The sequence below is a fragment of the Miniopterus schreibersii genome (assembly GCF_964146895.1).
Source record: "Miniopterus schreibersii genome assembly, chromosome: 5".
Classification (NCBI taxonomy): domain Eukaryota; kingdom Metazoa; phylum Chordata; class Mammalia; order Chiroptera; family Miniopteridae; genus Miniopterus; species Miniopterus schreibersii.
This window is the reverse complement of record NC_138106.1, coordinates 82,934,002-82,961,748: the sequence shown is the minus strand read 5'-3', so window position 1 is coordinate 82,961,748 and position 27,747 is coordinate 82,934,002. Positions and strand designations below refer to the sequence as shown.

The 27,747-nt window shown below is 37.4% G+C and overlaps 1 protein-coding gene across 3 annotated transcripts in view; it reads left to right on the top strand.

Annotated features, from left to right (window-relative positions):
• RNF13 (ring finger protein 13) overlaps window positions 1–27,747 on the top strand; it is a 112,705-nt gene that overhangs the window by 53,672 nt on the left and 31,286 nt on the right. For 2 of the 3 annotated variants that reach the window (XM_081138238.1, XM_081138239.1), the window contains 2 exons: window positions 13,434–13,521; window positions 19,485–19,575. In XM_081138238.1, the coding sequence (XP_080994364.1) occupies window positions 13,434–13,521; window positions 19,485–19,575 (179 nt within the window). Of the gene's footprint in view, window positions 1–13,433; window positions 13,532–19,484; window positions 19,576–27,747 lie in introns of all 3 variants that reach the window. The other variant, XM_081138240.1, reaches the window with a different exon arrangement.

Sequence of the window (27,747 nt, the reverse complement as noted above, 5' to 3'; positions counted from 1 at the left end):
AATAGCTTGTTGTGGATAATAAATAGTGCTTCATTTATATATAGCCACAATTTTATATGAATGTAATGACTGAAGTAGAGAGAAAAATAACTCATTTCTTCTTTACTGATGTAACAAACTGGGATTGGTACTGAGGAAAGCTTAATTCAGATCATACAGAATGCCTCAGTTGATAGTAATTGCAAGGTTATTATTATTAGTTTTTGCCATGATTCCTATCCAGAGCGACACACAAATTATCTCAGACAAATGAGAATTGGCTCTATCTCACAAAGCTTTCCTTGGAGAGAGGAATCCTTTCCGTTAAAGACAGCAGAAGAGAAAAGAAGAAATAAAATTATATCAAGATACTTAAAATGATTAACGGTGTTCTAGGGTTTTACTTTTTGTAAATTCTTTAGATTTTCTTTGAAGATGAATATTGTACTGTAATTAAAGATGTCTCTTATTTCTTCCATAAAAGTAAATGACTTGAAAGTTGGGTGCTAAAATAATAGAAATGGCAGAATAAAAACTATTCCAGGCCTGGCCAGTGTGGCACAGTTGGTTGAGCATCCTCCCATGAACCAAAAGATCACCAGTTCGATTCCAGGTCAGGGTACGTGCCTGGGTTGCAGGTTCGATCCCAAGCGGGAGACATGCAGGAGGCAGCCAATGGATGTTTCTCTCTCTCATCGATACATATATATATATATATATATATATATATATATTTTTTTTTTTTTTTTTTTTTTACTTTATCTTCATTGTTGAAAGTATTACAGGTACCCCACCCCCTCCCATTGATTCCCTCCACCTTGCTCCCACACCCTCCCCAACCCTTCACTCCATTATTGTCTGTGTCTATGGGTTATGCATATCTGCATATAACTTCTTTGGTTAATCTCTTTCCACCCCCCACCCCACCTTCCCTCTTCCCGTTGAGATATGACCGTCTGTTGCATGCTTCAGTGTCTCTGGGTCTGTTTTGTTTGTCAGATTCTTTTGTTCATTAGCTGCTGCTTAAAGAAGACCCTTCAAGATTTCATGTAATACTGGTTTGGTGGTGATGAACTCCTTTAGCTTTTTCTTATCTGTGAAGCTCTTTATCTGACCTTCAGTTCTAAATGATAGCTTTGCTGGGTTGAGTAATCTTGGTTGTAGGTTCTTGCTTTTCATCACTTTGAATATTTCTTGCCATTCCCTTCTGGCCTGCAAAGTTTCTGTTGAGAAATCAGCTGACAGTCCTTTGGGTGCTCTCTTGTAGGTAACTAACTGCTTTTCTCTTGCTGCTTTTAAGATTCTCTTTGTCTTTAACCTTTAGTAATTTAATTGTGATGTGTCTTGGTGTGGGCCTCTTTGGGTTCCTCTTGTTTGGAACTCTCTGTGCTTCCTGGACTTGTAAGTCTATTTATTTCACCAGGTGGGGGAAGTTTCCTGTCACTGTTTTTTCCAAATAGGTTTTCAGTTTCTTGCTCTCTTTCTTCACCTTCTGGGATCCCTATAATGCAAATATTGGGCCGCTTGAAATTGTTTCAGAGACTCCTTACACTATCTTCATATTTCTGGATTCTTTTCTCTTTTTGCTCTTCTGGTTGTGTTTTTTGTTTCCTTCTGTTCCAAATTGCTGATTTGATTCTCAGTGTCCTCTACTGTTGATCCCCTGTAAATTATTCTTCATTTCAGTTTGTGTAGCCTTCATTTCTGATTGGTACTTTATTATGTCATTTATGATCTCACTAGTTTCCTTAATAGTCTTACTAAGATCCTTGAGCATCCTTGTAACCGTTATTCTGAACTCTGTATCTAGTAGCTTGCTTGGCTCCATTTCATTTAGTTCTTTTTCTGGAGTGTTCTTTCATTTGTGACATGTTTCTTTGCCTCCACATTTTGGCTGCTTCCTGGTGTTTGTTTCTATGTATTAGGAAAAGGTGCTATGTCTCCTGGAATTGGTAGAGTGGCTTTGTGTAGAAGGTGTCCTGTAGGGTCCAGTGCCTCAGCCTCCTTAGTCACCTGAGCTGGGCCTTCCAGGAGCCCCCCTGTGTCTCCTGTGTTACAGTCCTGTTGTATTTGAGCCTTAGTTGCTATTGGTGTCACTGGGAGGAATTGACCCCCCGGCCAATCAGCTATGAGGACCAGATGCAACTACAGCCAAAGAGCTGGTGTGCTGGAGACACCCCTGTGGAGCAGGATTTATTTTAGTGGGGCTTTGGTGTTCACTGAATGTGCCCCCTGAGTGTGTCACTCGATATGGTAGGGTTGTAATCCAGTGTGGTCAAAGCTGACCACTGGGTGCACTGTCTCTGGGGCTTCGTGGGCGGTGAAAAGTCAGCCTCTACTTGTGCCTTGCCCAGGGCCACCCAGCATGAGCTACCCAGCAAGCCATAGTTGGCTGCTACTTGTGCTGGGCTTGGCAGTGTCCAGGAGAGGCCAAGCTATGAACCAATGCAGGCCACCACTAGTGCCAGGCCTGAGGCCACTTATTAAGACAAATGGGGCATGCTGAGGCCAGCTGCTGCTTGTTTGAGAGATTTTGGGAAAGTCTAAGCATGAGGCTCCAGAGGCCACTTGCACAGAAAAGCCACTGGAAATGATTTGGATGAGCTTGCAAGTGGGGAGGGGCGGGTCCCTGGGAATCAGCGGGGCGGGGCCAAAGGTGTGAGTCAGGAGCTAGAAATTCAGAGAAGCCCCTGCCTGTCAGCTGTGTGGGGGGGAGGGCTCACCAAAGGAGCTGTGGCCTCCGCCAGCCCTTCTGCCTGGGAGGAACCTGCCCCTCCACCTCTCGCCCAGATTTTAGGCAGGTTAGTTCCTCCTCGAGTGTCCCAGGTTCCTTTTCCAGCTGCTGCCTGGCACTGGGCTCAGAGGGAGCCTCCGAGTGAGTCCATGCCGGGCCCTTTAAGAGGAGCTGCTGTGGCTCCCACAGCCTCCGGGACCCGCAGCCACAGTCCCCCTTGGTTTTCACATCCCGAAGCTGTGGGGACGTCTCTTCCCGGCCCTGGAGCCCTGGGCTGGGGGCCTGCTGTGGGGCTGGGACCCCTCTCTCCTTCGGGTAACCCCCACCGCCGAGATGTCCCTTCCAGGTTTCAGCCTCGGCACTGGGTGTGGGCCCGCGGCAGCGTCTCCGTGATTCAGCCCCGACCCGCCCGCATCCCCCCTCCTCCCGGTCTCGGTGCTGCTTCAGCTCCCTGGTTGTGGGGCTTCTGTGCAGCCAGATCTCAGGAGGCTCTGAGTGAGGGTGGTTCTGTATTTTAATTGTGATTTTGATGTGGTTGCGGGAGGCGGCGGGTACTGTGGTTTCCTAGCCGCCATCTTGTTGTTTTTCTCTTGATGTTTCTATCTCTTCTCTCCTTTCTCTCTAAAATCAATAAAAACATTTATTTATTTATTTATTTATTTATTTTAAAAACCACCACTATTCCAAGTTTTTTGCAACTTAGAGATAGCAGAGATAGCCAAATAAGATAGCAGGCATACAATTAATTTTTGGAGGGTAGGAAATTGCATTGTTTGTAATGTTCTAAAAGAAAGAGAGCACTTTTTAAAATCTTTTGTTGGGAGAAGCACATCTGAGGTTTTTAATTTCTCTTGCCCTGGAGAGATGCAGCAAAGCGCACATTCAGAAGCAGCATTTGGCTATGTGGAATGTCCAGAGGCCAGTAAGAACTATTGATCACACTCCAGCTGTTATTCTGAAAACAATCACTTTTACTTAACACTTAGAAAAGCTGAATCCTCTGAAAAATAAGGCTCTTTAGACGAAAAGCAAAACAATGTCATTTTGTTTATCTTTGTACAATGCCGTTCTTTACTGTGACAAAATATAATTATTTGGAAATGTTCGTTTTGGGTGAGTTTGAAGTTAAAAAAAGCCTTGCTGGCTCTTTGGGAAATAAAGTAAGGCTATATTAAATATTTTAATTAGTAAAATGACTTTTTAGCATTCTGAAGCGAGAGTTCTCAGAAGATTTGTATTAGCATCCCACGGAGAAATATGCCATTTATAAAATTTTGTAAAAATGTCTGGTTATTTCAAGAACATTAAAATAATAAAATAGAATCCTAACTGGATTGGGAAATAGACACTATTATTGGGACCTTCCATTGCCTTCATATGCATTTCACTTAATGCTCTTAAGTATTTCTAAATCTAGATACTATTTTGTTTCACATTTTTCTCTAGGTCCAAATGTTTTATGAGAATTTTAAAATATTACCATAAGCTTTTTTTTGGATTATTTGGATGATAAGGTTATAATAATAAATAAATAATTTTTCTTTTTTTGTAAAATTTCGTTCATCTTACAAAATGGTCCCTCAGTTTTCCCTTCCAGGGTTACCTTTCATCGTCCTCTCAGGCCCCCTGGCTGATACATTTCACGGTATTTCCAGAATTGCACTTTGTTTTTTTAAAAAACATATCTTTATTGATTTCAGAGAGAGGAAAGGAGAGGGAGGGAGAGAGAAACATCAATGATGAGAGAGTCGTTGATCGGCTGCCTCCTACACGCCCCCGACTGGGGGATTGCGCCCCCAACCTGGGCATGTGCCCTGACCAGAAATTGAACCCTGATCGCCTGGGTCCTAGGTTGACGCTCAACCGCTGAGCCACTCCCGGCCGGGCCAGAATTGCACTTTTATTTCGGTAGTACTAAGCAAGTAGGTATGACCTTGAGTAGAAATTAACCTCTGCAAATGCTCTGAAAGTCTTTTAATGTCATTATTTAATTTTTATTACTCTTCTCTATATTCCTACAAAGTAAAGTATAGCATTTGTTATTAATGTACTTCAGAATTATGTTTAAAAGATTCCACTGAAAAAATGTGGCCAGGGGTACTCGGTGGATGGACACTTTCTGACCATATATGGTTCAAATAGCTCTGTGCTACTAGTTAGTTAACTTACTCATTTGTTTCTTTCTTCCACCCTTTAATTGATAAACATATCTGCATTTTAATAATTAGGTTTCCTTACCCACAAATTTATTCAATATTAAAACAACAAAGGAAAATTCTTTTTTTAATGAGGAAAGTAATATTCAATCAAGAAAAAAGCTGGAAAACAGTAAATTACATGTACTTTACCTTAACCCAATGAAGCAGTGTTATTCCAGTAACTTTATTTACATATCTCTTCCCCACACATTCTTTTGCTTCAAAAGCAAGATACTCAGATTACTCAGACAACACTGTAAATGACAAATGCCTAATTAAGGAGGAAAGATGGTTTATACCATTGAACTTCTGTTAATAAGAATGAAATGTCATTAGAGTCTAATACTGTCTTCAGTGGAGTGGCTGCTCTCAACATGGCCTCTAGTGATCACAAAGTAACGTGAGGAAAGAATGGAGTTGGCATGGGGTTTAATCTTGGCAGTTGTCTAAAGTTGCCAGAACTATCCAGACCCAGAATGTATATAGCCAGGACGGTCAGAAGAGGCCAGGCCTCTGAACCACCCAGTATCTGTGCTATGCTGTGTGTGTGTGTGTGCATTTTGACTAATTACATTTTTGTGTTTTGAAACAGCATACGCAGAAAAAGTATTTATAATGTATGTATGTACAATTTAAATTATAGTAAAATGAATATCGGAGTACTCACTACTCTGCTTAAGAGAGACCTGTTACTTATTAATGTTTAAGTTGTTAAGTACTTCAGCCAGACCAAGTTAAAGACTTTATTAGGTAAATTATCTTTTAGGTTTTATTAATATACAGATTATTTTAAACTAGTATTAATATCTGATCTTCATGAAGGAGTTTCCTATTTGTAACATTTTTACAATAATTTGAGATGTTTTAATAAAGTGATGTTAAGTGTACCATAAAGTGATTGCTTATTAAAGCAGCTCATTTTCTTTCTTGTGTTTGAAAAAGCTTGTGATGGGAAATATTTTTTGCTAAGGCCAGAGTAAACCCCAGCCATACAGTGCATTTCCTGTGGCTTTATGTAGATTCTTTTCTCGCTTGGTTCTAGCCCAGAAATTGCACGAGTATATCTTTTCCTTCAGCTACCCTGGAGTTGAGCTCTTAGTACAGTGCCTAGAACACCAAAATGAATAGGTGGTAAAGGGAGAAGTCAGCCGTCTGTCACTGGGTGGCGCCGAGCATCACGGTTCTCATTGTAATTGTTCCATCAGTGATTTTTCAAGTGTAGTGTGAGTCCCTGTCATTGCTTGGAAATTCCCAGTAGGCTGACAGCAAGTTCATAGAGTTATTCTTTTGCTGCACAACAAGTTCTTCCATCAAACTTAATTTATGGTGCTGGGTGAGTTGAAAAGGAGCTTCTGCTGTGTTAGGATGAGAAATTAAGATTTGATTGAATTGGAATCCTATCAGTATCCCAAAGCAAACTTAGATCAGATTCTTCATTTTAATATGTACTTCAGTATACACAGGTAACTAGAGAACATTATATGAATGCCTTTGTTAAACTTAAATTGCAATTCTGAAAATTAAATATTTAGGCAGCTTTTAAGTATGTAGTTTATTGTAACTGATACAGTTCATTGTAAAGTAAAAGTTTTTTTTGTTTTTAAGCATCTTTACTTGAAACTAATAACAAACATCAGAAATAGCTGCACATAAAGATTTATTTGGTTTTTTATTGTCACTGAGGGAAAAAAGGATTATGTTTAGTTTTAATCTTTAGGACTCATCATGTTTCAGATACGATATTAAAAATTCATTGGAAACAGCCACATTCAGAGAACTACAAACTAAAGACTGATTTTATCACGGTATGTTGCAGAATATTGTTGTTGCAGTAAGTGGAAAAGTACAAATCTCTTTTCTGATTGCAGAAAACCTACAGAACATTGAGAACTCATTATATGAGTGGGTTTCAAACTTTCTGACTGCAGCCCACACCAAGACATTTATTTTTACTCATGTTCCAGTATAGCGCAACACACAGCCTATAATAAAGTTTTATGAAACAGTACTTTCCTGTACTACTTATGATACTCTGCTATACAAATGTTCTTTTTACTTAAAAGTTCACCAAGGTCCACTAGGTTATTACCCATGATTTTCACTACCCATATATTTGAAAATTGCTTTCCTATGTACCAAAGATTGACTTTAAAATACTGCGACTGAAACATAACTTAAAGTCTTAATTGATTTTTAAAGTTTCAAGGATTCTGGCTTCTGTTTTCTGCTATACTTGAAACAAATAACTATGCATACACATATTGATTTTGCCGGCCTTAGCAAAAACTTTTTTGATGAAGCAAATAAATTCTGCTTATCTTTAAGCCTAAACAAATGTATACAGTTATAAAGTACCATTTGTTAAAAGATGAACACTCTCAGAACATCATCTAAAATAATGGAAGAAAACACGCCTTTGTACCACCGTAATAAATGTCACAGAGCTTCAGCATTAAAATCACGTACTTTTCCTTGGAAATTCTATGTATTTATTTTTTTTAAAGTTTAGAATTCTTGGGTTTACTTCTCTGTTTCTTTACCAAGGGTAGAGTGAGGGTGGAATGACTACTAGCAGTCTTCTAGTGATGAGCACAGAGAGAGAGGAAGTGATATTTGACGTGTAACTTTAAGGAGAAAAACCAGCTCAGGGCTGGTGAAGCCTGTTCATGATCCCAAGTCACTGGAAAAGGTCAAATTGCATTTGGTACCTTTGACTTGAGAAAGCTGAGGAAATGCAAAATATTTCAGCAAGATTTTTATCCACAGTGACTGAAGTAAAATGTTTGGTGTCCCAACAGGGGAACTAACCAACAGATATAAGGAAATTTTATTTTTTGTGGCATATATATTGCTGGGTAGGGCTGGATAGACAGTTACCTTAGTTGTGATTTAGTTTGATTAAACAGGTATTAATGTGAGAGAGATTCTTCTAGGCTTGAGATATATGCAGATATACAGGTTATTTCCTTTCCTTAAGGAACATAAAGTGTGGCTTTCAGAATGCTTTAAATGTTACCAGATCTGTTTTTCAAGGTAATAATAGGTTTAATTTTCTGGTAATTAATGTTTTTACCAAAAAGCATGAGAAAATGATCTTTTGTAATTTTAAGGTAATACTTGATAAATTGTTACAAAATTAGTTTTCTAGTATTGTGATTTTCATTTATCTTTACGTGAAGCAGGATTATTCTTTTATCTTTTAGAGAAATGGTGAACTGAGTTCACATTTATGTTATTAGTGAACCATGGCAATTGAAAATTATAACATTTAAAGTTAATTACATGACGTTTGCTTGATTAAAATGTGGTCTCTTTCTCTCTCTGATAATTGAGCTGATAACTGAGATGGCTACTGACTATTGGGTGGATAGTGTGTGCAGTGTGGATATGCTGGACAGTGGGACGAGTCACATCCCAGGATGGATGGAGCAGGACTGGGAAAGATTTCATCATGCTCCTCAGAGCAGCACATAATTTAAAGCATGAATTGATTATTTCTAGAATTTGCCATGTAATATTTTCAGACTGGTTGACCCGGGGTATCTGAAACTGTGGAGAATGAAACTGCAGATAAGGGGGTGGCTAACCGTGTAGGTTTTGTTTTACTCACGAGATTTTAAGATTAATGTTTTCTGAGTCTTGACACTCTCTCATTTCAGTTCCCTTTTCCAGACATTAAAAAATGTTAAGTAAGGTTAGTAATCCTGGTTCCCATCCTGATTTCTGGGAAACCCCATGTTTATTTAATCAAATAATATGTTCAGATCTCAGCTCTCCCTAAGTGTAACCTTAGGGCAGTTTTGTTTACCTATTTAAAAAAAATTTTTTTAAATATAGAAAAGAATATCTACATTGTAGAGTTGTGTTAGTTATTAGAAATATATATATGTAAAGCACCATCACATAAAGGCTTCTTTTATTCATATAGTCTTTGGTCTGGAGCCTTGTTATATGTGATCTGTAAGTAATTTCCCCCAACTCCTCATGGCTTTATGTTCCTTAAAAGATCTCTACTCATGACCATCTTGGCAGCTTAATCAAGACGGTTGTATTTGTGTTAGTACCAGTTTGTCCAGTCTGGAAGTAAGATGAGCTATTGGGCCATTTCCAGGGTTTCTTTAGAACCTGTCTTATTGTAGGCTCTTCCATTAGCAGTTTTTTATCTTCTGACACACTGGCTATTTTTATTATAAATAGCACTTATATTTCTTTAAAACTCTTGGTTATATGCCACCTGGTCTACATTATTTAGTTGCAGGTAATTTTTTGATTAGATGTAGTGTATTTACCACAATTTGAGCGAATAGTTCTGGTCAGTCTCCTTAAAAAGACATTTTGGCAATACAGTTCAGAAGGCTTTTTAATGCAGTTTCATTTCTGATGGGCTTTGGAATTTAGTTTGTTTGTTGTACATGCTTTTCATGAATCTTTGAGGTCTTTGCCTTCATCTGACACCATGTGTTTGAGGCTGCATTTTGTGAATGTGAAACCTTGCATATGCTTACTAAATGATTTAGGTTTTATTTCTACTTCATGTGTTTTTAAAAATACCAGCTGCTGCTTATTTAAAAATGTAATTTAATTTGACTGACACATGAGTTTTAGTTCATAAACATGGATATATTTTCCTTGTTTGTATTCATAAGCCTGTTGGTCCATATGTTAATATGTTTCTTGATTTAATTTTATTATTTTACTTTAGAAATCAATAGAAACAACAACAAAAATCCTTGGCAAAGACTTCTTGTTATATTTTTGAAAGCATATTTCTATTTTTTGGAATTTACTCATGTGCCAACAAGGATTTCTTGCTATATTAGTATTTTCTAAGTTTTCTATTTTAGGAATTTTATTTTTTTAAGAGAAAAAGCTTTTGATATCAATGTAATTTTATATTGTATTTATGGAAACTGGCATTTCCAATGTGTGAAAGAAACATTTCTCCTCAGTTACTTAGTATAGTTTTAAGAATCTAATAGCTAGATTTAGTTACACACATAGCAGATTGTTGTAAATCCATTAATCTGTATCGTGGTGTTGTTTTTTTACACTTTGGGGGGGTCAGAAAGCCTCCTGTAAAATTGATGGTTACTTTGTGTCTTCTTACCAGGAAAGTTCACACATAGATAATTAACTGCAGGAGATTTAAGGCCCCCAAGAAGGCTTGTTTTGGGAATGGGGTAGTACATGTATGCATAGGGACTATAATATAAGGCTCTATATAAGATTTTAAAGAAAAATGTAAACAAACTGATATAAATACTCCAGGCAGGGTGCCATTATCTGAGTGCTTGGGGATTGCATGTGGAACAGGATTGAATGGGGCAGGGGTTGGAGGGCTTCCTGGAGATAATGGCATTTGAAGGCCTGATGGGCATTCAGAAGCCTGCTGTTCCAGGCAGAGATGATGACATGAGCAGGCAGGCAGGCAGGAAAGCCCTAACCTGTTTAGGTACGCACGAGTATGGAGATCTTTTCGAGGGTGATTGTTTCTGATTCGTTCTGCACTGAGCACAACACATGGTACCTTACTCGTTATGTAAACTCAGCAAATACTTACTGAACTTTATCATGGTTCACGAGAGCACCTTTCTCTGTGTCATAATATGTTGTATCTTTGCTCACAAATACATATTTTTCAGGAAAACAAAGTTAAATCGTATAATTTCAATGCCTATGTGCATTGGTTGGCTTTAAAAAGAAACGAACTTGTTTTATATTAGCAGAGAACAGCTTTGATATAAATTTTATATTTCGCAAATTGTATCTCTGGGAACAGTTTTTTGGATGTGTGAAGGAAACGTTTCTTTTCAGTGATTTAGCTTTTGGGGAAGTTAAAATTTAGGTAATTAAAGCAACAGATAAACTAATAGCCACCCCAACCAGGTATACTTTTGTTTAAATAAAAGCTGAGTGAAGTCTGTACTGCTATGGTAGTTTAATGAATAAATAATAGGTTAATATATAAGTAAGAAGTAAGCTTTAGAAATTATAATATCCTTTTTAAGAGTTTCCCCCCCACCCCTTGAAAAGCAGTAATATCTATGGGGAAGAAGCTGTGGGGCTGGCATTGTCTCAATTTTATTTGGATAATAAAATCCACCTAAAAAAAACCACGTACACACTGACAAAAATATAGTAAACTTCCCCTTCCTTCCCCCCTCCCCCTCCCCCCTCCCCCCTTCCCCTTTCCTCTCCTCTCCTGAGGATATTTTTTCCATTGATTTCTTTTTTAGGGAGAGGGTGGAAGGAAGGGAGAGACACACAGAGAGAGAAACATCGATGTGAGACATTGGTTGCCTCCCACACTCACCCCGACTTGGGCTGGGGATCAAGCCTGAAGCAGAGGTATGTGCCCTTGACTGGGAATCTAACCTGAGACCCTTTAGTCCTAGGGCCAGTGTTCTAACCACTGAGCAAAACCAGCTAGGGCAGTAAACTTACTTTCTTGATTATTGACTTTTTCTTGCATGACTGCAAAACATTCCTTATAACAGTTTTGTTGTCTGGTTGATTTTCTTGCCATTAATACTAACATTAGAGCAGTAGATACTGTGTCAGTGACCTATTTATGATATTTTAATTAGTTTTAAAGTCTCTGCCTAATTTTCTCTCTTGTGTTTATAATATTATAATGTGAGCTATTAATTTAAGCACATATTTTATACACTTATTCATTCAAATAATATTTAATAAGCTTCTATGCTGGCTGTTTCATAGATGCTATAGAGGCTGTAAAGATAAACAAAATGTTAATTCTTTGAGGCACTTTTATTTCTGACAGTTCAGTTTTTCTCAGTGATAGGATAAAATTATTCTGATTAATCCACATTATTGTCTCTTCCAACTTGTATGTGTGGGGTAGTTTCAGTTAAGTCATGGCTTATGTAGAAGATAATTTTACCTGTGCAGAGCCAACCGCCTGGTTGGGGTTGAGTCCACGAGCCTCACTCCTTCCCTAGCGTTCAGGTCCAGAGTCTGTCTTGTACGTGGCTATTCCTTTTACTCTTGGGAACTCAGTTCTTTGAGCTTTCCCTTACTCTTTGGAACTTGATTCAGGTTTCATTTTTATTGAATTACAGTAGAGTTTTGAATCATTATAATGCTGATAACTAAAACAGAAGTAACAGACCTTCTGGGAATTAAAAAAAATGAATTTCCCTGTTCTTTAGAAGTAGTATAAAGAAACCCTCGGAGAGACTTATCACTATGCAGTCATCATAAGGTGATGTTCGTCAAAAGTTTCTACTACATTAAGTATTCAAAACGATATTTTATATGTATAATGTGTGTGTGCATATACAATATAAAATATGTAATGTGTAATATGTAATATATATATGTAATATATATTAATGTATAATACATATATATTTTGCCTATCCAATTTTCATTTTATTTAACGAATATGCAAATAATGATCTGATTCTTCATTTTTTATCAATGATCCAAAGGTTATATACTAAGTAGCTTAGGTCTGGGTTTATTTTTATTTAAGACATAGTTATTTTTAAAGTGAGGTGTGGTAACATGTTTGGATACGTTTTAGATCCTTCAGGTAAGAAAATTTGGTCACATACCTGGCCATATTCTTGGGATGCAAAAGTTAACTGTTTTGGATACTAGCTTTAGGAAAGATTAACTAGGTAGATGAAACCAAAGTTAGCAACTTCAGGCTGGAGGTATTTTTAATTCTTTCAAAGCTAAAGAACATGGTTGATGAAGCTAATAAAACAATAGCTTTTATTTGACTAATTTCTACATGTTAGGAATAGTATTAATTATTTTAATATTATTTTACATGAGAAAAGTGTTGTCATTCTCATTTTAAAATTGGGGAAACTGAGCCCTAGCCGGTTTGGGTCAGTGATTAGAGCGTCGGCCTGTGGACTGAAGGGTCCCTGTTTTGATTTTGGCCAAGAGCACATACCTCAGTCCCAGGCTCAATCCCTGGCCCCAGGTCGGGGCTAGTGAGGGAGGCAGCCAATCGATGTTTCCCTCTCTCTCCCCCTCCACTCTCTCCGAAAAGCAGTGGAAAAAATATTTTCGGGTGACAGTTAAAAAATAGTAAAATAAAATTGAGGAAACTTAGAAATAAAGCAGAAAAATAATTTGCCCAAGTTTATCCCACTAATAAGTAGTGGAGGCCGATTTGAATTCCCAAGGGCTGATGACCTGAGCTTGATCACAGCAATTCTCTGTGTCTTTAGAGCTGGACAGATTTGCTGCTTTGGATCCTTTTAGTGTTTTGGCTTGTTTCCCTACCCTTTATTTTCTGCTCACTTCAGTTAATACCGTGAGTGAAATCAAGAAGATATCTGAAGAAGTCCTTGATAAGCAGTTGTAGAACGTCCATTTATGTTTCAAGAACACACTTGAGATCTGTTCTTATATGTATAAGATATGTAAGAAGTCCTAGATACGTGGTATAGACTTGTTGACTCATGTTTGTTGAAGTTCATTGAAGGACTTTGTGACAAAGCACTTTCTTACTCATATCGTGACTGTTTTCTGACTTGCAGGTTTTAAATGCACAGAGAGCAGGATACAAAGCAGCCATAGTTCACAATGTTGATTCTGATGAGCTCATTAGCATGGGATCCAACGACAGTAAGTACAGGTATCACTTTTCTTCTCTCCTGTTTGACAGATCTTTGAAACTAAAACTTAAGATTATCCTTCTCTCATTTTCTGTTTAAAAAGCAAAATTTCCTTTCTATCAGAATGGTGATTCCCAATTTTTAGCCCTGTTGGGACAATTTTATTCATAATAGAAATGGAATTGACTTGTTCTTTTCCAAATAGTTTTTTTGTTTTGTTTGTTTTTTTAACTTACATGTTTCATTTTAGAAGATATGTTGATATTTTGGTAAAAACCAAAGGAAAACCAAAGCTTTTAATAGAGATAAACATGCTGCGCTAAGGATGCCATCAAAGAATTTTTGTGATTAGAGATTTACAATATTAAATTTTAGGGTATGAGGCTACTGTATTCTTGTGGATTTTCAAAGCCACATACTTGTGCTTTCTTAAATACCACTTGGTTATCAGCCACTTAACATACATTGGCATGCCTGTAGCTTTTCATTTATTTATTTATTTATAAAGATTTTTTATTGATTTTTAGAGAGTGAGGAAAGGAGGAGGAGTGGAGAGAGAGAAACATGGATGTGAGAGAGGAACATCGAGAGGCTGCCTCCTGTACGTCCCCTGCCTGGGATCGAGCCTGAAACCTGGGCACACGCCCTGACTGCGAATCAAACCGGCAACCTTTTGGTGCTCGGATGGGACATCAACCAGCCAACTGAGCCACACCAGCCAGGGCTAGCTTTTCATTTAAAATGGGAATATTGTTTCTTACTCTCTACTAAATATTAGCTTGTAAGGAAAATGAGCCAATTTTAATAAAATAACTGGCTTTTATCAGAAAGTAACATTTAAGCTGTGCACTTTCACTTAATTTAGTGAGAATGATAAAATATGTCTTTTATTATGTTGATGAGGTGGTATTTGGATCCCACCTAAGGATGGGGGCTGACCTTCAGGGAGGGGAGAGAGGCTGGAAGTTGAATGGATGCCAGTGGATAATGACTTAATTAATCCTGCATATGTAATGAAGCCTCCATAAAAACACAAAAGGACAGGCTTGGGAAGCTTTGGGGTTGGGGAATGAGAGGTGCTGGGAGAGTTGGGTGCCTGGATAGGGCATGGAAGCGCTGTGCCCCTTCACATGTACCTTGCCCTGTATATCTCTTCTACCTGTCTGTTCCTGAGTTATAGTCTTTCATAATACGTGGATAATTTAGAAAGTAAGATATTTCTCTGAGTTTTGTGAACTGCTGTAGCAAATTAACTAGACCCAAGCGGGAAGAGGTGTGGAACCTCCAGTCTATAGCTGGTCAGTCAGAAGCACAAGAGACAGCCTGGATTTGCAATTGGCTTCTGAAAGGTGGGCATCCAGTCTTGTAAGACTAAACCCTTAACCTGTGGAATCTGACGCTGTCTCCGACTATATAACATCAGACTTGAGTTGAATTGTTAGATGGTGTAGGGGACATACACACATACACACTGGGAATTGGGTTCTCAGAACCCAAAATACACTGCCAGCATTCATGATTAGTTATTTTTATTTTCCTTTTAGTACATAATAATGCCTCTTGTTATTTCCATTGAGTCACACCTGCAAGAAAGAGCTTGGAGCAAAGAACAGACATAAAGCAATGGCTGGAATGTATTTAAGACTTTAAATAACTACATCTTCAATAGGAAATACTTCAAATTCCTTGACAAAAATAATCTTTTTATAGCATAAGACAGTATTTTATGTTGAGTTGAACTCTTTTCCTTCTTACCCCTAACATAACCTGAGGCAAACTTATATAAAAAGAAAAATTTTAGCAATAACTTTCTTAATTTCTTTATATTTTAAATTAGTACTTTAATATTCTATCTGATTAACTTATTGTACTTACAGAATCATGAAATGCCCTTAAGAGGCTCTAGCATTTTACAAAAATTTGACAGCCACTGCTTGGGAATTAGAAGAATTGATGAAGGGATTTTACTTATCTGTGCCCTAGGGAAAGTTACTTAACCTAAGTCCTTTATTTTCTTCTGTAAAAGGGAATGATTTTAATTTTTATTTGACCTGACAAGATTGTGAAGATGAGATGAGAGCAGGTATATGAGAAAGTCCATGCCATGGCAAAGTGGGAAGAACCTAGATTAGGGGTGAGAGCCTCAAGTTTGAGTTCAGGTTGTGCGAATGCCTAATTTTTCATTGCTTTCTTCCTTCAGCAAATATTTTTTGGCAGTCTATATGGAATCAAGCACTGTTTTAGGTACCATGACTATAGCAGGGATTGATACAGTTTATGGCTTTGTTCTCATATTTTTCATTGAAGTAGCAGAACACAGGAGTTTAAGGGTCTGATTTCTGGGGACTATCTGCCAGGGTTTCAACCCCAGCTCTACCACTTACTAGCTGTGTGACCTTCGTTACATTACCTAACATCTCTGTGCCTCACTTTTCTGATCTGTAAATGAGAATAATAATAATATTTAACTCATTGGGTTGTTTTGAGGATTGAATGAATTATGACATATAAAGCATTTAGAAGACTGTCTATTATTATTGCTGCTGTTACCATTATTACTACATTCTAGGGTAGGAGAGAGGAAATGAGCACAAAGAGATATGCTATATGACAAGTAGTAACAGGTGCTATGAAGAAAAGTGTGTTAGGCTAAAGTGATATAAAGTGACAGGGCCAGGCTGGGCATGGCTCTGCAGTTGAGCATTGACCTAGGATCCAGGAGATCGAGGTTCGGTTCCCGGTCAGGACCCATGCCTGGGTTGTGGGCTCAATCCCCATTTGGGGGTGTGCAGGAGGCAGCTGATTGATGACGACTTTCTCATCATTGATGTTTCTATCTCTCCTCTCTCTCCCTCTCCCTTCCCCTCTATGAAATCAACAAAGATTTTTTTTTTTTAAAAAATTATAAAGTGACAGGGATGAGAATAAGGTGGCTATTTTATTTTTAAAAATTTTTTTAAAAATATGTCTTTATTGATTTCAGAGAGAGGAAGGGAGAAGGGAGAGAGAGAAACATCAATGAGAGAGAGAGTCACTGATCGGCTGCCTCCTGCACCCCCTACTCGGGATCGAGCCCGCAACCCGGGCATGTGTCCTGACCGGGAATCGAACCTCAATCTCCTGGATCCTAGGTTGATGCTCAACCACTTAGCCACGCCGGCCCCACAAGGGTGGCTGTTTTAAATAGGGTGGTCAGAGAAGACATCTGTGTATGAGTCTTTGACATTTAAGCCTAAGTCTAAAGTGAGAGGCTGAGCCATGCCTCTCACTCTTCTGGGGGAGGAGTTTTCCAAGGAAAGGAAGCAGCAAACAGATGCCAAGGCTCAAAGATAAAGCATACTTGGTGTTTCAGGGTGTGGGAGTGGCTGGAATTGATTGAGCAAGGGGCAGAGAGAATGGTAGGGGGTGAGGTTAGAGAGGGAGCCAGGGGCCAGATCATGTCCAGGTCTGTAGGATTTTGAAATTTGTTTTGCGTGGGTTTTATACAGGGGTGTGAGGTGATCTAACATGTTTTAAAATGACCACTTTGGCTGTGATTCCTTTTGAGAATAGACTACAGGGAAAAGGTGGGCAAGAGTGCCAGCAGAGTTAGAATGTTGCTGCAGCAGCCGAGCAAGAAGGGATGGTGATCTGGAATGTTAGCAGCGATTGTGTCGAGAAGTGATAGAATTATGGACCTGTTTTGAATTTGATAGGATTTGTTATGAGGAATAAAGGAAAGGGAGGAGTCTAGGATGACTCCCAGATGTTTACCCTGAGAAACTAGGTGAATAGTTAGCTATTTACAGAGGTGAGAAAGACTAGGAGTAGAGCAGAGACATTGAGAGTCCCACTTGAAGACATTAAATTTGAAACATGTAGGCAATCAGGTGGAGATATCAGACAGACACTTGGATCTAGAGAGGGTGGGGCTGGCCATTTAAATTAGGATTTGTCTATGATATCATGATACTACTCTTTGGCAGTGTATACTTCATGGAGTTGTTTTGCTCATCAGAATTAAAATTTCGTGTTTTTAAAAGTATCTTGTGAACTAGAACATGTTTTCAGTAGATAATGTTGCAGTCTCCAATACGGCTGTTCATATTTGCATACATCACTGTCCCTCTTCTTAGTCTTCTGACTAAAATGAAGAGCTTTTTACATCTCTTTAGGTATCATAAGTCAAAGAAGTTACGTTACTTTCAATAATTATAAGCCAGTAATTACAACCCAGAAGTTTCTCTTTGAGTTTATCAGAGTATCTTCATGAAAGAGTAAAACATTCATTTTACAAAGGGTATATAATTCCAAGTTTAAATTATTGTATAAAGTGTCAACTATGTGATAGAAGATTTCTTAGCAAGGTAGAAAATATCTCCATAAAATGTGTATGATTATATCAATACCTCCGCAGCTATTAAAAATGAGGGCTGAATCTTTATTCGCATGACAGGATCTCCAAAGTGTATCCCTGAGTGGAAGGGAAGCTTACACTGTTCTCATTGTATGAGCCCACTGGTGTAAAAATAAGCATTTATTGATCCCATTGATGTAAAAATAGTGACAGAATATTCCTTTACTAACCATTTTGGTTCCTGCCTTCCTGGGGCTTATGTTTTGTGTGTGTGTGTGTGTGTGTGTGTGTGTGTGTGTGTGTGTGTGTGAGAGAGAGAGAGAGAGAGAATATGAATGAATGAGAAGGATTTAAAAAAACACATTAGTGGTTGCTGAGGTTGGGGCAGAGGGGATTATTTTGAGGGGTGAAAGAACATTCTATATCTTGATTGTTGTAGTGGTTACATAATTACATGTATTTGTCAGAACAAAGGTGCCCTGGTCAGGTGTCTGAGTGGTTGGAGCACCATCCCATGCATTGAAGGGTTGTGGGTTCAATTCCTGGTCAGGGCTCATACCTAGGCTGTGGGTTCAATCCCTGGTGGGGCATGTTTGGGAGGCAGCTGATCGATGTTTCTCTCTCTCATTGATGATGTTTCTCTCCCTCCCTCCCTCTCTCTAAAATCAATAAACAAAACAAAATAAAACAAACCCCCCAAAAGTTTATTCAAATAAAACCTTTGTCTTTGAGTGGAAAGGATTAGGGTTGTGTTCTGTTTTCTTCTTTACTTGTGTTCTCCCCCCCTTTTAAAAATAATTAATATTCATTCTTAAAGAAATGTAGAACAAAGTTATTGTGAAAAATAAAACAAATGGGCTTTACCTAAAGCCAAATCTGTTAAATTAGCTCACAGCTGAAAATAAGGCTGCTGTTTCTATAGTAACATTAAGAGAATTGCCTTTGTTTCTCTGAGTAATGGGTAATTTTTACAAAGTTTTTTTTTTGCTTGTTTTTGGCATTTGGTTTTGTAATATAGGTATAAGGGTCAAATTTCTTAGGAAACCAATCAAAACACACAGCTTTACCACAAACGTCAGGATTAGGAGGAAGTAGAAATTTACCCAGCTTTTCTGTCGTATGCCTTTCTCAACTCCCGCCAGCCCTCTCGCTCTGGAAAGCCGCACATGTGTGCTGTCATTTTTCAGACTGTTGTGAAGTGGTCTTTTCTTACATTCCTAGGCTTACACCTCTCCTGGGAATGGGTATGTAAAAAAAGTTTTTTCACTTTCTCATTGAGGAATTAAGTGTGGAAAGAAAACTTAAAATTTCTTTTTCTTCCTTTTCTAAGAGTTAATTATGCCTTTAAAGGGTAAGTCAAATGGAAACATTAAAAATAATTATATTCTGATCTCAGGACTATTGAGATAGTATGATAATGTATATAAGCAAAATGTTAACTTTTGTTATTGTAAATATAATATCTCTAAGCCACTTTGATGATGGTATAAATCTACAATTGGGAAAATCAACAGATACACAATTTGAGTTGATTGAAACTGTTTCCAGTTGCATTTGCTGCTGTTATGAAGAAAATTACTTGATTGTACATTAAGTATATATAGGCTTTTAAGAATAATTTTATTGTTTTTATACAGTTGGTGTGCTAAAGAAAATTGACATACCATCTGTCTTTATTGGTGAATCATCAGCTAATTCCCTGAAAGATGAATTCACATATGAAAGAGGGTAAGTAATGGATATAAAAAATAATCATGTAGCTATTAGTTAATAGCTGTAATCAAGGTTATAATTTAGAATGCTCTATTGTGCTAAATTATCTCAAGTCATTGTGATTTTAATACTTACTAATTGTACTATTCTGTGTATGGTTACATATTCAAAATATCTTCATGTTAGAGAGATTAAGTCACCCATTTGTTAAAAAGATAACAAAACTTTTTTTATAGTTTAATCAAACTATTGGTATTTAGAAACAGTGTGATGAACATTTATATGACAGTTTTCATTAAGACATATTGGTATTTTATTACAATTTGTTATTTTATAAACGCAATCCAAAACACAGTGTCTTAAGTAACTAACTTTTACAGAGACAAAAAGTTTGTAAGTTTAAAAAGTTTAATTTGGAATAAAAACTTCTATATGGAATTTCCCCTTCAAATCTCATTAGCAAGTTAATATATAGACTGAGACTAACTTAAGGCACAGCTTTGTCATCTAATACAGAAAACACTGCAATCAGCACTTCAGAGCTTCTTCCCTGACACAGATCCCATCCCTAAAACATAGTGATAGGCGCAGGCTTTTCACCAAGAGGCACAATAAGAACACTACTACTAATAAAAGCAGTGAGATTGATTGCATATTTAGCAAGTGCCAGGCACTCATGAAACTTTTACATTTGTTATCCATTTAATTCTTACAATAGCCCTCTAGAGGTTTTTGTATCTCTTATTATCTATATTTGCCAAAAGGGGAAACTGGAACAATGAAATTCTAATTATTTAGGGGGAATAAATCCATGAATATTTGAGTTTGAAGATGCATAAGAGGGTTTTCTGTTTACCGTTTTTGCCATTTTCCCTATTTAGTTTTGATATTTAAAATATGGTTCATATATGCTCATAATGTCTTATTAAGTTAGGGGATGCAATTTTGGATGTTGTGTTACAAGTAGTTAATCCAGATGCTATTGTATTGTGTCAGCCATGTTTGTGTAGTTAATAGAGGGGGAGAACTAATATTTGCTTTTACCTCAATATTGTTCCCCCATTTAGAACAATTATGTGTATTTTAATATGCATTTTAGAGTTGTGTTTTAGTTATAAAATCATACTTTTGTTGTTGTTGATCCTCACCCAAGGATATTTTTTCCATTGATTTTGGGGCGGGGGGAGAAACATACTGATGTGAGAGAGACCCATTGATTGGTTGCCTTCCTCACATGCCCCCTGGGGCCAGGGATCGAACCTGCAACCCAGGTATGTGCCCTCGACTCGAATCGAACCCGGGATCCTTTGGTATGCAGTCTGACACTCTAACCATTGAGCACACCATCCAGGGCTAAAATCATACATTTTTAAGTTAAAAAGTAACACATACATGTTGGTAAGTTATGGAACAATTCGGAAATATAAAGTATTTAAATGAGATTTCCTATGATGCTATTCTCTAACAATAGCTACTGTTTTAAGAAACCTTTAATTGTTCCCATATTTGAATACTCACATCAGTTAGTGATAATAAGCTCATAAAACACAACTATAAAATACATAGTATCTTGTAACAAGCTTTATTTACTTAATATTTGGACCCTTTCCATGTTAATACAAGTCTACAAATTTTTTTATCCCAACTCTTGGGGAATTGAACATTTCTTAGATTTTTAAAAGTTAAGTAGTATTCCTAATAGGATTTGAGGGAGCATCCGATAAATTATATACAGGGTTGGTAAAGTAGGTTTACAGTTGTTCACATGAAAAAATACAAATTAATAAATAATAACACAAGAATAAACTCTGTGTTTTGTGTACTCACAATTGTAAACCTACTTTTGTTTACCCCTGTATGTCTGCAGTGAATAAGTATTTTATCACGTCAGTTCAGTTCAGATTGCTTATCAAATGAATTGCAGACATTATTTTTAAAGTTTTTTTAGGTTTCAGAATTGTGTCTAAGGGACTGTAGACTTGAATATACAGATCTGCCTCATACGTCTTTTGGCTGGCCTGCTTACCTACCTACCCACACATTAATTTCTTCTGCTTTTTGTTATAGTAACTTTCAAACATGTTTAAAAGTAGAGAGAGACTATAATGAATCTCATCATTCAAGTTCAGTATTATCAACTCACGATCAGTTTTGTTTGGACTACTCACCCTCTGGCCCCACCTCTCCTCCCTTTTTCCCCACCCCATGATTACTTTGAAGCAAGTCCCAGATATCATTTCAGCTGTAAATATTTCAGAATATATCAGTAGAAGATAAGGTTATATATAAAATATAACCACATTATCATTATTATACCTTGTTTAAAAAAGTAAACATTAATTTAGTATCAAAACATTTCAGTTTTCAGATTTTTCCCAACTATTTGAAATCCTGTTTTTAAAAATATTGTTTATATTCCAAATAATGTCCATACACTGAATTGGTTCTTATGTCTTAAGTTTTTAAGTTTGTCCTGTGAATTTTCTTGCAGTCTGGACTTTTTTTAATCCTTGGGTATCGTCTAGACTATTTCTTTGTTACTTAGTTTCCCTCTAAACTGCTAATTAGATCTTGAGGTTTGTTCCAATTTAAGAGTTATTGGGAGCCTGGGAGAATAGGTAAGGCAAGAAGGCTTTATATACGGTATTATGTATTTCCAACAAGAGACACAATATTTGGTTCTATCTTTGTAATTTAATTTTATAATTTTTCCCTCATTTATTAGGACTTGCACCACCCATTTGGGTAGGTCAGTTGATTAGAGCATCGTCCAGATACGCCAGAGTTGTGGGTTTGATCCCCAGTCAAGGCACATACAAGAATCAACCAATGAATGCATAAATAAGTGGAACAACAAATTGATGTTTCTCACTCTCTCTCTTTCAAATCAGTAAATAATTAAAAAAAGAAGACTATTACCTTATCAAATATTTGATTACCTTGAAGTGCAATCTGTTTAGGAAAGATAGGAAAAACGCTTGATTCTTTCCCTTTACTGTTTTTCAGAATGATTTGGTTTGCTAGCATCTTCCAAAGATGATTTTATATGTATATATATATATTTAAAGTATCATAGTGAACTCATGAGTTAAAATCTATTTCGTATGTTTCTGTCCATTCTAGTTAATATCTTTATTGATTTCACATTGACCCCTTTCAGACCTCTTCAAGTTTAATCCTGATTTCCTTTGATGGGAGTCTAGGAGCTTTTGATTGCTCCTTGGGTTTTTTTTGTGCTTGACTAGATATTCCAGGCCCATCTTGTTCTTTTCATCCCTCTAACCTGGAACCCCTTCTTTCGTCAAGGTCTGATTCCTTTTAATTGGTTATGACATTTAGAGACGGGAGATCATTGCTCCTGGGTTTGTCATTCTTTCTAGGGCTTTTCAGTGGACAGAGCTAGGAAATATGTATGATTTTATTTGTTTTGTTATGTTTTGTTTTAATCCCCACCTGAGAATATATCTTTTATTAATTATGGAGAGAGATACATTGAGGTAAGAGAGAAACATCAATCAGTTGCCTCCTATATGCACCCTGACCAAGGATCAAACCCCCTAGATATGTGCCCTGACCAGGAATCGAACCCAAACCTTTTGGTGAACAGGGTGAAGCTCCAACCAACTGAGTCACTCAGCCAGGGTATCTGTGTTTTTAAAGATACAATAAATCATGAGTGCATACTGTTATTTCCAATATAACACAGGGCTGTAGGATTTTTACTTTACTTTGTGGGTGTTACATCTGTATTTTATTTTTCTGTGCTTGAAGACACCAATATAGTTATTTTCTTTTGAAATGACATAATACACACAGAAGAACAATATCAACACTACTTTGAACATTTATAAAAAAGAGTTCTTTCTCTGCTTAAGGTATAATAAGGATGTACAGGCAAATTATGTTTGTTTTTTTAAATTTATTTTTATTGACAGTATTACAGATGTTTCCCATCCCCCCATCCCCTCCACCCAGCCCCTGCCCCTGCCCCTGCCCCTGCCCCTGCCCCTGCCCCTGCCCCTGCCCCTGCCCCTGCCCCTGCCCCTGCCCCTGCCCCTGCCCCAGCCCCAGCCCCAGCCCCAGCCCCAGCCCCACCCCAGGCCTTCACCACACTATTGTCTGTGTCCATGGGCTATGCATATAAGCATATAAGTTCTTTGGATAATCTCTGATCCCCCCTCCTCCACTCCCTCTGAGATGTCAGTCTTTCCCATGCATCTATGTCTCTGGACCTATTTTGTTTGTCAGTTTATTTTGTTCATTAGATTCCACATATAAGTGAGATCATGTGATATTTGTCTTTCTCTGACTGGCTTATTTCACTTAGCATAATACTTTCCAGGTCCATCCATGTTGTTGCAAAGGGCAAGAGATCCTTCTATTTTACAGTCATGTAGTATTCCATGGTATAAATGTGCCACAGCTTTTTTAGCCACTCATCTACCAATGGGCACTTGCGCTGTTTCCAGATCTTAGCTATTGTAAATAGTGCTGTTATGAACATAGGGGTGAATATATTCTTTCTGATTAGTGTTTTGGGTTTCTTAGGATATATCCCTAGAAGTCGGATCACTGGATCAAACGGCAGTTTGGTTTTTCATTTTTTGAGGAAATTCCATACTGATTTTTATAGTGGATGCACCGGTCTGCATTCCCTCCAGCAATATACCAGGGTGCCCTTTTCTCCACACCCTCGCCAGCACTTGTATGCTGATTTATTGATGGAGCCATTCTGACAGGTGTGAGGTGATGCCTCCTTGTGGTTTTAATTTGCATCTCTCTGATGATCAGTGATTTTGAGCACTTTTTCATCTGTCTCTTGGCCATCTGTATGTCCTCTTTGGAGAAGTGTCTATTTAGGTCCTTTGCTCATTTTTTTAAATTGGAATGTTTGTCTTCCTTTTATTGAGGTGTATGAATTCTTTATGTATTTTGGAAATTAACTCCTTGTTCACTGTGTCATTGGCAAATATGTTCTCTTGTACAGTGGGGGTTCCCTTTGCATTTTGAGGATGGTTTCTTTTGCTGCGCTGAAGTTTTTTATTTTGATGTAGTCCCATTTGTTTATTTTTTCCTTTGTTTCTCTTGCCCTAGGAGATGTATCGGTGGAAATTCTGCTACTTGAGATATCTAAGATTTTGCTGCCTATGTTTTCTAAAATTTTTATGGTTTCATGACTTACATTTAAGTCTTTTATCCATTTTGAGTTTATTCTTCTGTATGGTATAAGTTGGTGGTCTAGTTTAATATTTTTGCATACACCTGTCCAATTTTCCCATCACCATTTATTAAAGAGACTGTCTTTACTCCATTGTATGCTCTTGCCTCCTTTGTCAAATATTCATTGAGTGTAATGGCTTAGGTAGATTTCTGGGTTCTCCGTTCTGTTCCATTTTCTATATACCTGTTCTTGTGCTAGTACCAGACTGTTTTGTTTACAGTAGCTTTGTAGTATAATTTTATATCTGGTATTGCAGTCCCTCCAACTTTGTTCTTTAAGATTGTTGTGGCTATTGGGGGTCATTAATTGTTCCATATAAATTTTTGGAATAATCTAGCTCTGTGAAATATATTGTTGATATTTTAAAAGGGATTGCAATGAATCTATAGATTGCTTTGTGTAGTGTGGACATTTTTATGATGTTAATTCTTCCAATCCATGAGCAGGGTATAGGTTTCCACTTGTTTGTATCTTCCTCTCTTTCTTTATTCAGTGTCTTATAGTTTTCTGAGTACAGGTCTTTTACCTCCTTCATTAAGTTTATTCCTAGGCATCTTATTTTTTGTTGTTGCAGTGGTGAAGGGATTGTTTTTTTAGTTTCTCTTTGAGAGAGGTCATTATTGGTGTATAAAAAGGCCATCGATTTCTGGATGTCAATTTTGTATCCTGCTACTTTGTCAAATGTATTTATTAACTCTAGTAGTTTTTTTGGTGGATTCAGTAGGGTTTTTTGATCATGTCACCTGTGAATAATGACAATTTTACTACTTCCTTTCTAATTTTGATGCCTTTTATATGTTGTTCTTGTCTGATCACTATGGCTAGGACATCTAGTACTATGTTGAATAAGAGTGGTGAAAGCAGACATCCCTGTCTTGTTCCTGTTTTTAAGGGAAACACTTTTAGTTCTTGCCTAAAAAGTATAGTCTTGGCTTTAGGTTTGTTGTATATGGCCTTTATTATTTTCAGGTACGATCATTCTATCCCACTTTGCTTAGAGTTTTTATCATGAATAGGGCTGAATTTTGTCGAATGCTTTATCTGCATTTATTGATACGGTCTTATGATTTTTATTCTTCATTATATTAATGTGATGTATCACATTTACTGATTTGTGAATATTGTACCAGCCTTGCATCCCCAGAATAAATCCTGCTTGTTGATGGTGTATGATTGTTTTAATGTATTGTTGGGCCCCATTTGCTAATATTTTGTTGAGGATTTTAGCATCCATGTTCATCAGGGATATTGGCCTGTAATTCTCTTTCTTTGTAGTGTTTTTGTCTGGTTTTGGAATTAGGATAATGCTGGCCTCATAAAAAGAGTTTGGAAGTTTTCCCTCCCCTTGAATTTTTGGAATAGTGTGAGGAGGATAGGTGTTAGTTCTTTGAATGTTTAGTAAAACTTGTCTGTGAAGCCATCCAGTCCTTTTATTTGTTGAGAGTTTTTTTTAATTACTGCTCCCTTGTATGTCACTGTCTCTCTCTGGCTGCCCTTAAGATTTTTTTCTTTGTCTTTAACATATGCCGTTTTAATTATGATGTGTCTTAGAGCAGGTCTGCGTTTGTCTTGATTTGTATCATACCCTCTGCTTCCTGAAGTCATGTGGCTTTTTCCTTCACAAGCTTAGGGAAGTTTTTCTGTCATCATTTCGTCAAACAGGTTCTCTACCCCTTGCCAACTTTCTTCTCCCTCTGTTACCCATATAATGCAGGTGTTGTTTTGTTTCATGTTTTCCCAACGTTCCCTTAAACTGTCCTCATGCTCTTTTTGCTCTCCTCTCAGGCTAGCTAACTCTAAGGCTCAGCCACATCCACATTTTGTGAACTGTTATACAGTTGCTGATAGCAAAACAAAACAGAACCAGACCAACAGGAAATAATCAGGAACATCCAAAAGTTCCTGTCATCATCAGCAAAAACAGCCACAAAAGAAAAGAGAATTATTTAAGAAAAAAGAGAAGAAGAATAATAAGCAAAACAGAAAGGGAAAAAATAATATTACTAATAGTAAAATAAAAATAAAGAGAATACTGGAAGTGAAAGGGGCAGAAAAAAAGATTCTACAAGGAAAGAAGGGCAAGCAGAAGAAGAATAAAGAGTAGGAAAAGGAAAATGGTAAAAAAGACAAGAAAACAGAAAGCAATAAGAAAGTTATGCAAAGGTAAAAAGAAGAGAGAGAAAGGTGAAGCAAAAGAAAGAATGGAAAAGAAAAACCAAAAGCAAAAAGAGTAAGAAAAGGAAGGGGGCCAGTAGGAGATGTGAAAAAAATAAGAGAGAAAAAGAGCAAAAATATTAACAATAATAATAATGCCAAAACAATATAGAAGAAAATATTGAATAAAAGAACATGCAACAACAACAAAAAAGTCAGCAAGTGAAGATTGTCTCCGCAAAATATGTTGTCTGAGGCTCACTGTTTTGTATGCTGATTTCAGGCCTCTTGGGGGAGGTACTTCTGTTTCAGCCAGTGTCAGGAGCTGTCCAAGTTTGGCTTTCATTGTCCTGTTCTAGCTGTGGTCCATCTGAGGCTCTCTGAGGACCACTTTTACCTGTCAGCTACTCACCATCACACCACCACCCTGCAGGAGAAACTTTACCTGTCCTTCACTCATTGGGTTTGATCAAAACAGAATCTGGTTGAGAATGTTGCCTGCCCAGCCCACAGGATGGCGCCAGGAATTTCCTCCTGGTCCCAGACAATAGCCTCTGAGGGTCTTACTCTTGGAATGTCCTGCTCTGGGTTATTCTCCTGACCCCCACAGGACTGCACACAGCAAGCACATCTGGGGCTTCAGAGAGCTGATCCAAAACCTTTTCTCCAAGCCAGCAGCACTTCCAGTGTCGCTTCTGACCAGTGTCATTATTTCTTCAAACAGGTTTTCTATCCCTTGCTCATTTTCTTCCCCCACTAGTGCCCCTATGGTGCAGATGTTCTATTTCATGTTGTACCAAGGTTCCCTTAAG